The 13,929-nt window shown below is 39.4% G+C and overlaps 1 protein-coding gene across 5 annotated transcripts in view; it reads right to left on the bottom strand.

The window, feature by feature from the left end:
• RUNX1T1 (RUNX1 partner transcriptional co-repressor 1) overlaps window positions 1-13,929 on the bottom strand; it is a 146,910-nt gene that overhangs the window by 100,560 nt on the left and 32,421 nt on the right. The window contains exon 1 of one of the 5 annotated variants that reach the window (XM_037140392.2): window positions 5,051-5,366. The exons of the other annotated variants lie outside the window; for them this stretch is intronic. Coding sequence (XP_036996287.1) covers window positions 5,051-5,057 — 7 coding nt within the window. The 5' untranslated portion in view covers window positions 5,058-5,366. Of the gene's footprint in view, window positions 1-5,050; window positions 5,367-13,929 lie in introns of those variants that run through there. 5 annotated transcript variants of the gene reach the window in all.

The following is a 13,929-nucleotide window of genomic DNA, read 5'->3' as shown; positions in this document are numbered from 1 at the left end:
CCATTTGCTGAGCTGTAGTGACAATTAGAAAGTATACAAGGTGCCCACCTAGGGTCTGGCATATATAGGTTTTCAATAAAAGGCTGCTCTTGCTATACTATCAGATTTATTCTCTTCAGAGATGACAGGTACACATTCCCTTTGAGATTAAGAGGATCTCGTGGTTCCTTTGATTGGAACTCTACGTGTTGAAAAACATAATTAAGCTAGACATTCTCAGAAAGTACATTTACATTAATATTAATTAATGCGAACAGCTGTTGGAGAAAGCCAACCATATAAACCTGCTTCTTGGTCAGGTGTAAAATCCTATTGTACTCAAGTTATGAGTCATTTCGGTTAATGACTTATTTTACCAAGGAGCTATACTGCACACATTGCTTTCAAGAAATACTATACCCACTGTCACAAAAGTTAAAATTTAATAAACAAAATGAATGTCCTCTCCTCCGTATAAAAATAACGAACTAAAAAACATACCATTAACGGAGACCCCATTTAGAGCAAGCAGGAGGCAGGCAAGGCTTTCCAATAGGCATTAGGACTGGCCCACTGTCCACCTCTTCCCCTATGGCCTTGACTCCTTATCCAGTTAGGTACTACCTGGTAATGGGCTCCTGTACCCGTCTCCAGGTTCACATTCATATTACTCCACGTAATACTTGCTGTTTATTTCTCTGCCTGCAGCAGCAGAACTCAAAACTCCCGGAGGGCCTGATGGAATCATAGTTCTCCTGCAACCTACAGATGCCTGCTCCGGTGCCTGAATTTCCTTATTCCACTGTCCTTTCAGTGGCCAACCCTACATTGCTTGACCTGCTTAATGCTCTGGTAACTAACTGCTTGGAGGCTTTCTGATTTCCAAACAGTTATAAGGTGATTTTTTCAAATTCTTTTTTACTGTTATTCTATTATTACAGCTGTCCTGGTTTGACAGCACATCTTTGCCACAGGCCAAGCAAGTACTGTTACAGATTCTCCTACATAGTTCTGCAGCCCCTGAGAAGGAGGTAGGAAGGCATATGGTAAAAAGCAATCCAGTGCTGAATATAAAAGACAGCAAAGTAAGAATGGCACGAAGATGGTGATGTGACTTAGTGTGCACATGAGATGTAGAGGAGGCATAGTATAGAGGGTGACAGAAACTGCTCCCTTTGACGACAAACCCCCTGAGCAAGTTGCTTAACCTCTAGGAGCTTCAGTTTCAACATCTGTAAGTTGGAGGCACTTGCAAGATAAACCTTCCAGCTCTAAAACGTATCTGTTCCTCTGTTGATTCAGAAGGCCATTCAGAATCTTGTAATCACAGCATCTTCTGTGCAAAAACATCAAATATCACCGGTGACGAGATGATTAACAAACCTTACTCACTATATAGTGCCCGCTAAGGGAAAGGTTTACTCTAAAACACAAAAATAAACTAGCTGTCTTATGACAACTTCACAAATTATCACCCTCCCCAAAAGATTAAACACTTACATTTTTCAATAGATCATTAACTATACAGGAAGATGCCTTGTGAAACTTTCTAAGTATTATTTAAAATATCGAACTGAAAGGTCAAGAACTTTGAAATATTAAACAGGAAACAATTGTAAAAGGGAAAGGGTGCCAGAGTTTGGAGAAAAGCTGGAAAATCTACATTTCTGTTACAAAGAAGTAATATTCATATAAACTACATTTATAATTGGATATTTGCAGCTTATACAGTTTTCTTTTAATAGCTGGCTCAGGAGGCTTGTTTGAAGAATTAGCCTAACACAATGGCCAACAGACCTGCAGGGTAAAACAGAGTGACAGCGAATGATCTGTTGTGTTTTTGGTTCTTGTATAAGAGCATTTCGATGCATCGATTAAAAAAAATAATAACCAGGTGCATTAGCCAAATGTTCAGTTACTAGGGACACTAACAGTTGTCTGTCCATGGCAATTTCATTGGTGTTTTTCACACAAATCATCGCTTGCAAGCACTGATGTTAAAAACAGAAACACAGTCTCGTACACAGTGGCTATAAATGCCAAATCAATTTTCAGCAGATAATAAAGTCCATGTTTTACAATCAGCAATGCACTGTTTTACTACCCAAAAATGTAAGCTAATAATATATAACTCCACTAAATGGAAAATGCAGATATGCTGCTAAAAAACAGGCCGGCTGTGAGAGGATGGATCATTTCTGCAGGGACCTTCATAAAGCTCTGCGTAAGTGTTTTGAAAATATCACATGATGTGGCCATGTGTTAAAAATTACAGCCAGTTAAGTTCTCTGCTAAGAAAAATATGTGGGCAATTTATGAAATGCACTCCAGAATGGAGATGTCTTAAGTAAAACCAGATTTTGAAAACAAACTTTTTTTTTGAAACTTGAACTTAAAAAAAAAGTTCCATGCACATCTGGAGAGCAGGACCATTGAGAAAGGGTGGTCTGACCTAATATTAGCCATCTTCTGAAAGAACAGCACTATTTCTGGGCTACACGGACTGTGCTCACTTATTGTCCTTTTAAGGAAACAGTCGGAAAGCGTTTTGTAGGTCAACATATGTTCTTTGATAATATTATATAAAATTGATAAAAATATAAATGTTTCAGAAAGCTGGGAGTCATCTCCTCCTGGAACAATACAATGCCCAGGTATCCCAACCTTGTCACAGGAAAACATTTTCCTTTTCTTAAACAGAGGGATCCAGTTGTCAGGAAGTGACAGGAGTGAAATGATATTTCCTTATACTGAATTAAATCATAAATAGTTCAACTTATTTCTTTAAAGTATGCATGGCTTCCCTGGACTTTTCATAGTTCATTTTGGTAACAGTATGCTATCGACAGCTAAAGCATGTGTTTGTTCACTGAAATAATTCTAGAAACCCCTACACGAAAGACTTTTGTACCTACCCACCCTCACAGACTGGTATGTCTTTGAACAAATTCGGTCTGTGCATATCTGTTTCCAGGGAGCCCCGTTTTTATGAAAAAGGTCCGAGACCTAAGAATAGTTTACTCAAGTTTGATACAACCAGGAACCAGTTCTGACACCAGGCAATAATAATAATAATAATAATAATAATAATAATAATAATGGCATTATATAAATATGTAAGCCAAATTTTTAAAAACAGTGACAACAGCACATTACCCAAAACACATTCTTTTACTCTTATATACATAATGGCTTATATAAAATATGCCCCAGGTGGTTAACTGTCCATTAACATAAGTGCATATGTATGGGACTAAAATGTGTTAAAAACATATTAAGAGGCAGTCCACCCAATAGTAGAGTTTAAAAAGTGCAGATGGGTGTCAAAAATAGCCAAGTGTCAGATCTGCTCAAGTATCTCCATTCTGGCACATGCTCACAGTCACAGCTGTTAATATATTCTCTGCATCCAAGTAAAAGGTTCTCTAACACAGCTGATGAGAGGGAAAGAGAGAGAGAGAGACACTGCCCACACCTCAGGCTCCTGTTTCAGAACCAGTCAGATATTAACAGCTCAATAACAAAACAAAACTTACCAATCACTGTAAAACTTTAAATATAGTTCAATGCATTTTAAATAAAGATGCTTTAAAGATTACTTTAAAACCATGTAATTAAGGGTGCTGAGGGTCCTAACTATCCCTTTCTCCTATTACCAGTGACGAATGTCTTTGGTTTATTCTGAGTTTTGTTTTGTATTTTGAATTCCTCAAAATACAAATAAATCTGATCACTTAACACATTTATGAAGAGCATAAAAACAAAGAAGATTCAAATGCTGACATAAAAATCAGATGAAACTGCTACAATATTCTAGTGAAATAAAAAACACACGCATTTTTTCACACCGACTCCACACTGCACACCCAATGCACACTACATTTTTAGGTGCTCAGTGAACATAAATAAAGGTGAGAGCTTCAGAAGTTAAAACGACCTTTTGAATTCCTTGCTCATTGTATTTTGGTAAATTGATTTTACCCACATTTCATCTACATACATTCCTCATCTACTGAGCTAATGAAAAACTGCAGTTCTGTCACAAATGCAGCCTTTCTGCACATATATTAATAATGATGAGAATTACAAGACACAGACTAAAGGGGAAAACATTCTTCAAACAACTGGCAATACCTACACACAACTGTGGTTGCAGAAAACTGGCAGATAATGTTTCAAAACACCATCTGTGAGGTGTACACACTCTGACCGAGCACAGCCTTTTTGCCTCTCCTGCCCAAACAATGTGCACGACTCGGCCAGCTGTAGGGTCTCTCTCTCTGCCCTGTCTTTTTTTATCTGGAGAGAGGCTGCTCCAAGTAGGCACCGGGCAACCCAGACAGTTCTTGGGAGGAGCAGAAGCAACTCCTTCCCCACCAGACTTCTCCTCCAGGGCTGCTTTCTCCATAAGCAGAGCCTTCCCTGGCAACAATCACCGACAGGAACGCTCCAGGCTCCAAAGATAATATTTTTCACAGGAAACTGACATACACTAAATTTCCAGAACCACAACAGCTTCAGGAATTCGGCAGACTTTTTTATTCTTAATTAACAGATGGCAATTATTTGCCTATGACATCTAAGGACTTAGGACAAGACTGGGAATATTTGTAGTTCCAAAGCTTTCTTTACTTCCTCTAAGATAAACAGCTTTTTAAAGAGACCTTATCCCAGGGTTCCGCCATAATCTGAAAACTCTCTCCCCAGATGAAATTTCCAGGATGCAAGGTACAGATGACAGTCACAAAATCCAGAACAGAAACAACACTTCTAACTTAAGCTCAGTTCACTCAAGTAAATCGCTCTGGCACACATACGTGGCTAGTTTCCCCTCAGCTTTTAAAACACACCTCCGAATTTTAAAAGGAAGGACTCCACACCCTACACCCCCGCATGGAGATTTTGATGGCCCAGTTTATGCCACCTTCCACAGATCACCTCTGTCATCCCCAGCCCCTGCCCACACAGGGTTAAGCACACCACGGGGCAGAAGGTAGTTTCCATGCCTAAGGAAAAGTACGCTTTCTTCATGGTAAAATCAGAGAGAGAAAGTAGAGCAGGGCGAACTCACCAGGCATCCTTGAACGCAGCGTCCACACAGAAAGTGACTGTCTCCTAAAAGCAGGCGCAAGCAGAGCTCATGCCTCCTGTTCTGGAATGAGTGCAGGCAGAGAGAGGAGGGCCATCAGAAGGGGCGGCATAGCCCGAGGCAGGGTGCTGGGCGCGTGCGTCTGCCAGGCAGAGACAGATGGAGAGCTGACACTCCGGGTTGCACTTGAAGCAGAAATGTGGATGATGACAGGAGCACATGTGGCCTTGAACCCAGCCCTGTCTCTTCAGGCAGAACAATGACAGGGATGTGTGTGCAAAGGATCGCAACCGTGGCCTCCCCTTACCCACTCTCTCAGAAGTTCCAGAGCACCAAAGAACAGAAAGTAAAAAGCAGAATGATAAGCTAAATGCTGAATAATTCATTCACCAACCCCCCATCCAGTTACAAGTTAACCCTTATTTTGCCAAAAGAATGAAAAGTAGACCTGGCCCCCTACCAGTGCTCACAATAAAAGGTTTCCCTTCATCTTCTCATAATGGTGAATGGTATTAAATAAAAAAAGCAATCATAGGCACAAACCTCAAAGCCTGTTTATTGAACTGAAAATCCAAAACAGTATAAAAACACCTCTGTAAGACTTTGGATATGGTGCCAGTTTATCACACTGAACAAAGTATCGGAATCATTCCTTTTGTCAGCTTCTCAGTGGTATGTGTAAAACAGAACACTGTAAAAGCAGAAGCAGGCCACTTTTATTTTACTAGTGTGCGTTTAACCCCCTGTGATCCCTGTGCTGATACGCGCCCAACATTTCCAGCTTACTCTCCTCTATCTTGCATAGAGATCCATGGGAAATGAAAACAAAATCTTCACTGCAAAAAGCCTTTTCAAAAGCTGAACAATCATGTCCTCCTGATTTCTGATTTTTTTGCACACCCTTAAATGTTTATCCTTCCCATGAATAACACATACCCAACCCGGTTCAATGGACTCTTCCCTATTAAGCTTTAATGGACACCATGATACATAAAACTACAAGCCTTTGTTACAGTGCTTTATCTAAAGCTAGCTATTTTCCTCTCAGCAGTCCCTCTTTAGTCCTTTGTAAAACATCCTTGCCTCACAGGAGAAACATATACGCCTGTCTGCCTTGCATGCCTTTTCTAAACACACAAAAATGCCAGGCAGAAGGAAAATACCGTTTTCCTCTAAAACTCTTCCTCACTTCAAGACTTCCAAATCTTCCCTAGGTCTGTATGTATTTGTTTTAACAACAGGGCAGGCACATGATGAGACAGATGCCTCAGGCTTTACCTTTCCAATGTATGTTCAATCCACTATAAACACAAAAACAATTCTGCCCAGGAGCCTCTGACAACCCTGCAAGTTCAAGGAATATGACAGACAGGCTCATCCCCTTTAACTCTTGCTGTCCCTTCACAGTCTTCCTCTGCACATTCAACACTTTCTATACGCTTTCAGCCTTTGTCAGGTAAGATTTTCCCCCTACTTTCTGCCTCAAAAAAAAATCATAAAAGCCCATCTAAAAACACAGGCAGTCGCTGTGACTTCTACCTACTCACCCTTCCTACACTTCTTCACAAGAGTGCACACAACCTGTTTCAAAGCACACCCACACACGCACACACCCCCTGCACAACCTAAAAATAATTCATCTTTAGTAAACAGTGTCAATCAATATGAACTTCCTCAGCCCCCAAATATTGCGACCTAGAAGTACTGCTTCATCTAGCGAACCCCTCAAAAATCCATCATGGTCAGAGACAACTTATAAAAAGAGTATAATTCATAATGATTACTCTGTTCTGTCACTAACAGTATACTGCACCCTATTTATGAGGCTAATCTTTTTGTTCATCTTAGTTAGATGTCACTTGTAATGAGGTTCTGTGTAATGGATTTCAGTATAGTTAAGCACCGAGCTCAAACATTCTTATGACAGAAAGCTTTATAGTAGGCATGAGAGTGATAATCAATTAAGTCCTGCAATAAGGGCCTTTATGGAATCCAGCATCTGAAATCTGTGTATTTCCATTTTAAAGAGAGTATTTTTTAAAGCCACTCAATGATTTTTTAAAATATTTTATCTATGTGAGAAAGAAAACAGGCTCACAGTGGGAAACCCAACCTTTCATTGATACGCACGGTGAATCGCTTCTGAAATAGAAAATCATAGGACAAAAATGCATTCCACTTGAAAAAAACTGGATGATATCTGGTTTTAAAACTAGGTCTTAATATCGGTACACTGCAAGTTGCTAAGCCATCGCTCAGAAAATTGAACGTCCATATGCCGTGTGATTATGTATCTTTTCTATGTGTAAAAAAGCTTTTTAAGCTGTTATCTGACTACAGTAATTGCCACTTTAAATTGATCCATGTCAACAAAACCCGGATCCCTGGAGATTCTCACCTAGAAGTCTGACTGCAGAAAGGCCTGAGTGTGTGTGCATCTGAGACTAGTTCAGCATTTTCCCAGGAAACCAGTTTCTTCCACGTGTTCCTCAGTCCACGGGGCCACGCAAAGCAGCAACCCTACTTGGCTGTTCTCCCTGAACATGGAAACCTGGAGACCTAGTTCCATCCAGCGACTCAGACAAAAATAACTTTCCCTTTAATAAAAAGAAAAAAGAAAGTATAGCAGCCAAGATCTCTAACATCCAAACTGTATTGTAAAAATAGACAATCAATAACAGGATGAATGCATTTATGCAGTGAATGGGGAAAAAACATGCAGTGCTAAGTTTCCTCTAGTACAAAGCACTGTCCTGCACCATTAGAAAACATATTTTAAAAAATTAAATATATTCAAAACAACCCCAAAGAATACATTGCTGACCCATTACGTACTTCCTCAGGAGGACCATGTCAGTGAAGGAATGTCTTTTAATGAAGAACACAGAGCATTTTTAAGCTGATCTGTTAAAGAAAGTCATCTAAATACCCACTTTCCAAATTGGTAAATTTAGTCAAACAACTGAAGGCCAAGCTTCTGAAAACAATACACGAGCTCGTTTTTGACAATAATTTTACATTATTCTCTAGAAGGGCATTATGGTATTGTATTACTCCAAGGTATTTTTCACTTGTTTCCAAAACAAACGAACCCTATCCTACAGATTTTGCCTTTGTTCAAAACCTGACTTAACCAATAGGGGCTAGCAGTCTATTAAAATCGTCTGCAATTAACGAAAGCTCTCTACCCCAGTGAAAGGAGAATTTGAGTGAAAGCTTTTCTACAGGTCTTCTCAACTTTCTTTCCTGCTTCTAGCAGGCTGTGACTTCACACAGTGGGTATTAAGTGAGTTAATTCAAAGAAGCTGAAACCTCATTGATCCTAATTGAAAGCAATACACCCAACCAAATACTTTCCTACCCCATCTGCTCTGGCCTGCCACCAGCTATTCAATACAAGAGAATTAATAGTTTCAGATATTCTAACTGACCCAATAAAGACACTCATTTAAGCAGGGCTGCATTAACAAAGTGAAAAAACAAGGGCAAAATAGGTTCAAGTGGAGCATTTTACTCCTAGTTGCCTTTAACAAAGCTGAATAAGGCTTATTCTGACTTTTTATGTGCAAGACTTGATAAACTGAATGAGAAGGCACTCAATGATCAGCCAACGAGCATTGATGAATGGTCATTAGGACCCCCCTGCTCTCAGAGTAGGCTCTTCCACAAAGTGGCACACCGGCTTGAAAGGGCGGACTCCCTAACGTCCAGATTTCTCTACTTGCTTGTTCCACTTTCAATTTCAGACCACTGGCCACCAAATGAGGTTGACATATTGGAAAATAATGTTTTATGGGCCAGTGGTAAAAAATAAAATGGAGGCATTAGCTCTGCTTTCAAATTCAAATCTGCTAGTTTTGTCAGACCCCAAAGGTTCTGATTTTCCACCCAGCTGGAAGCTATTAGTGTTTTCCAAAGGCATCCCACTGGCAGGGCAAACCTACCTAACTGGTGAGCTGTTGGGCTAAGGGAGATGGACCTCTCTTTTAGGTGATTTCCTAACTTCTCATCACTGTGACAGTCAATTAAATGGATACAGCACCTAATAAAAATGTTCATGAATTTGTTTCTGCCACTGAAAGACATCTGAAACTGTATTAAAGGCCATAATAGATTGTTTCCTGGCACAGATAAATCCAACTGTGTTGTGCCACAAGAAAAACAAATGGTTACAGTTGTAGTTAGGCTGCGACAGAAGACAGAGCTAACCACAAAGAAATCAGAGGCAGAGAAGAAAATTAGGTTACAAAGTTCGCTGAACTACTTCATACAGGTAAGAGGATCATCTGTCATTTAAACTCCGTTCTATAAATGTCTGTTGTAAACAACTAGACACATTCACACCGTTTCCCTCAAATACCTCCTTTGGGGGAAATGATTGGCAGGCATTTGTGCCTCAATTTTAAGCAGCCCCCAGAAGAGCTCACAAGAATTTGCTTAAATGACAAGTCGAGAACAGAGAATGATTGCCATTTTAAAAATCTGAAGGCTGTATAAACATCATGGGGCCAAAGAGTTATTTAGGGCTGTCCAAGAGGGCCTACGTGCTAGCAACACGATGGAATTCAGTAAGAGAAATCATGCCGGACAGAGGAAGCTTGTCTCGATAGGTGATCACACCAGACATCTCAGGAGAAAAGCTTCCCTGCTTGGATCACCTGCAAGCTGACGACAAAGCGCCGTACAACCCAGTGTCTCATGGACAGCATACTGGACCAGTGTGTCAAGAAATCCTAATCCACTGGGGCAGGTGGCGGGTCCAGCGCCAGGAGTCACAACCCCTTCCCTTCCCTTTACCTAGGACATGTCAAACTGGATGACTTAGGTCACTTGGATATTTGTGTCTTCATTAGTTAAAGTGTGTTAATAATGTGCTCTGAACTCTGATTTGAAGGTTCTGATCACAACACATTTTTAAATAATAATGATTGCCTAAACTGAAAACCAAATGTCTCTATATTTTTCCATTTTCATTGTGTACAGAATAAAGTGTCATATCAATAATTTTTCAAGTAATATACTTGATTCGTAAGTTGGATTAAAGTATACTTTTATCTGTTCCATAATATAGAGAAAATTACTTCCTCTATTTTGAATGAAAAGATGTTTACTGGTACATTTGAGTGTGCGGTGTGTGCACTTGTGTGTATTTGTGCAAAATAAAATGTTTAAGATAAAATATCATGTGCTAGAAATAACAAAATCTATATTTAGTTACTATGAATTGTTTCTGACTGTACTATTGCCTTTAAAATACCCCAATGTACTGCAGTTATTTTCCACCAACAAATTTTCACTTTGAATACCTAATATCCAATAAAATTCTGAGATGCTATAATGCATTTAAAACTTGCATTGTCTGAATGTTTCACTATTTAAATGCAAACTTCAAACTTACTAATATTAATTATAGATTACTTCATAGGCACCAATAAGGGGTTAATTTTTTAAACTATTTGGAAGTATAACACTTCCTTAGTAATCTACATGAACACTAGCTATATCAACTCCATCACTTCAAATGAAAGAATTTTTCCATAAAAACAAACTTAAGTGTAGACTTGCATGTAAATCTGCAAACAAGCTGTCATTTATTAGTTTCCTCATATTTTTATAACCATAAAAATCACTCGGATTGTACAGAAGACACCTTAACTACCGTTCCCTTATCCATTTGACAAGGACCGTAACACTAAATGGAAAACCTTTGTTTCTGTGTTGTCACCTCCTCATCCTGACTAATGGCGAGTCAGTTTTGTTAAAAAGCAAGGGTGCCGGTGTATGCTCCAATGAACTTTCCCTCCTCTTAGCACCAGAGACAAAACCTGCATCTCTGCTCTGTGCAGGCAGCCATCTGGACAGCTTCCCTCGAAGCCCAGCCCACACCACACTGCAGGCAGAATGGGAGGGGCTCAAGAGCGCTGTGGGGCTATTCATGACATACCAATTTCACATTTTCTGCTTGTAGGCTTGCAACAATAAACGCTAATGAGGACTATGAATGACAATTTTAAAGACAATAAAAAGGTCTCCAAATCCCTTGCATATGAAGACACTGTTTTGAAAACTTCACCTTCTGTTACAGAGCTGTTACAGTCTAAAGGAGGAAAAAAAATAACCCGTGGAAGACAATAAGATGATCAAAGTACAACTGAATCCTTAAGATTTCCAAAGAATGCGGTCTGTGTAAACCCACAGAACCACAGATCTCATCAGCTCTGCAAACCGCCCTGTGAAGGCATGAGGTACCTTTAATCTCTGTCTACACAGACATACAGCTGAATAAAAACCATTGCTGCTAAACATTTTTTGCAGGGGGGGGTGGGAAGCTCTGGAAATTATAATAAGAGCAACTGCCCCAAAATAATTAAAATAACAACCATCACACTTTGGCATAGTATTTAACATTCCACATGTCTTTAAATAAATGTAAATGCAGAATGGTCCTCTTCTGATAACATCTGTTATTAAAAATAAAGCAACAGTCCCAGGCAATGAAATTATAAATGGTATTTATTTCCTTTTTTGATTTTTGTTTGTTTTCCAAATCTTTTATTTTTCTCTATTTTCCAAATGAGCATGTGTGACATTTTGAACCAGAAAAATGAATATATATTAATCTCAAGGCATTAACAAAACTAAGCAAAGACATAAAAATGTTTTGACCTTGATAAAAATTAAATTATTTTACAGAGCAACAAAAATGAAACAAAAGATATATCTTCCTATAAATTGTGTAAAGGATATTCTTTTCATTAACATGAATTAAAACACTTTCAACAAAATCCACCAGGTGGAGCAAATACACAGCAATAAAATAAAATCGCAGAATTTTTCATCATATTCTTTTTCCACAGGACTTTTATCTCTAACAAACTCTCCATTTCTATCTCTCCACATTGCAAATTAGGAATATCTATGCACACATACTAATTTGCCAAGTTTATAAACAAATTCAAACTTACTCAAAATGATTTTTAGCTACCATGGACTCAGTCCATTACAAATTTTCATTCCAAATGAATGAAAATGCACACATACTAATTTGCCACGCTTATAAACAAATTCAAATTTACTCAAAAATGGCTTTTAGCTACCACGAATTGATTCCATTACAAATTTTCATTCCAAAATGAATGATTTATTGGTTCCAATAATACCCAGTATAATACATTTGCTTTTATAACAGTGCAAATTTTTTAATTAATGTTTCACTCTAACCCCACTGGGTTCCATCACGCATGCCCCATCCTCCCTGCCCAGGAAGACCAGGCACAATGGAATGGAATGCAGCATATTCTGAAATGTACCAAACTATTGTGAAAAACCTATAAATCTCGACTCAGTTCCCTTACTTCTGTATGAACACTCCAATTCTCACTCTGACTTATTAAAATTATTCTTCATTGTAAGATACCTAAGATACCAAACTCTTAAATTTGGGGGCTTAAAATGTGACTTTTGTATCTGACAAAATTGTACTGTCTTCATTCCTGCTGGTGAATTGCCACAAGTGCACAGTTCGTAAAGGAATTTTCCCTTCTCTTTTCAAGGGTAACTCACCTCCCTCTCTGCTCTCATACATGATTTTTTTCCTCGCCATTTCACTCCACCCTTGGCACACTCAGCACAGGGCACCAACCCCACATTCTTGCTCATAGTTTCTTCTGCAATTCCCGGTGCCACCTGCAAGCCATAACTCTCCATTCACTTTTCAAGTCCTCCAAGTTTTTCTCACATTATACACTCTCTGCTGCCAAGTCTTAATGCTACAAATGACGCGAATGCTACTTGCATTTAAGAAAGCTCCAGTTAGCGAGAACGAGAAAGAGGCTGGAGCTTCAAAATGGGGAAACCCAGAGTCTGTTGGTGGAGGATGCCAGTGAAGGAAGGACATTGACATATATTTACGTTTTCTTTTTTCATATGCACACTGATGTGGAAAAGCAAAATATAATGAAAGAAATGAAACAGGCTGATACGTAAATACACATGCACACGCCTGAGGATATGCCTAACACCATGGCAGAGCTGCTTCCGCTGGTGCAGAACAGATCATGGCGACGCCAGCTTCGTCACAAGGCACACCAGGCTAATCCAATTATTGAAATGTTGATATACTTTCCACTGGAGTGGTGTACACAGACAGAAACTACTGACATTACCTTCATAAATATAATACAGAAAGAAGGTTGTGGAATCATTCCTACCACACTCTTCCCTGCAAAGTCCAGTTCCTTTATTCTATGCACAAAAAAAAAAAAATGGAATCAGTCCCCTGAAGCTGTGCTCATTGCACACAGAGGTACACGCTGCTCTTTTTACATGCCCGTAACTCCTAGCTTCGTTAATGGGATGCAGGTACGTACATCTAAAGGATAAATGCCCTTAAGTTGCTTGACAGAATCCTAATAAAGCAGGTGGAAATACCAACCCCCTTTGCAGGAAAGCCCCCACCACCACCCTACCACCTCTGCTGCCTCTCCCACAGCTCAGACTTTTCATCAGCCCACACTGTGGATGCAGGACCTGATGGACTTCCCCTTGGTAAGACAGCATCTTGGTTATACTCTTGGACTCTCCCAGATAGCTCTGTCTCCTAGCATTCCTCAGAACATTTATCCTATACCACTTTCAGACTGGCCACACCAACCCCCAGCTTCCCCTAGCAAATGTCCACATTCATATTCAAATTCTGAGGAAGGAAGAAAACACAACCTTTTCCAAAACAGCCTCATAGAAACAACCTCAACACTACTGGTTCCATCCTGAACTACTAGAACTACCGACCCAAAAGAGCAGCACAGGTAGAACATTATACAACAAGAATTACGAAAATAACAGCCCATTAACCGGAATTA

Source organism: Artibeus jamaicensis, unplaced genomic scaffold (genome assembly GCF_021234435.1).
Source record: "Artibeus jamaicensis isolate MK-2021 breed Jamaican fruit bat unplaced genomic scaffold, CSHL_Jam_final scaffold_916, whole genome shotgun sequence".
Taxonomy (NCBI): Eukaryota; Metazoa; Chordata; class Mammalia; order Chiroptera; family Phyllostomidae; genus Artibeus; species Artibeus jamaicensis.
This window is presented reverse-complemented; position numbering and strand designations above follow the sequence as displayed.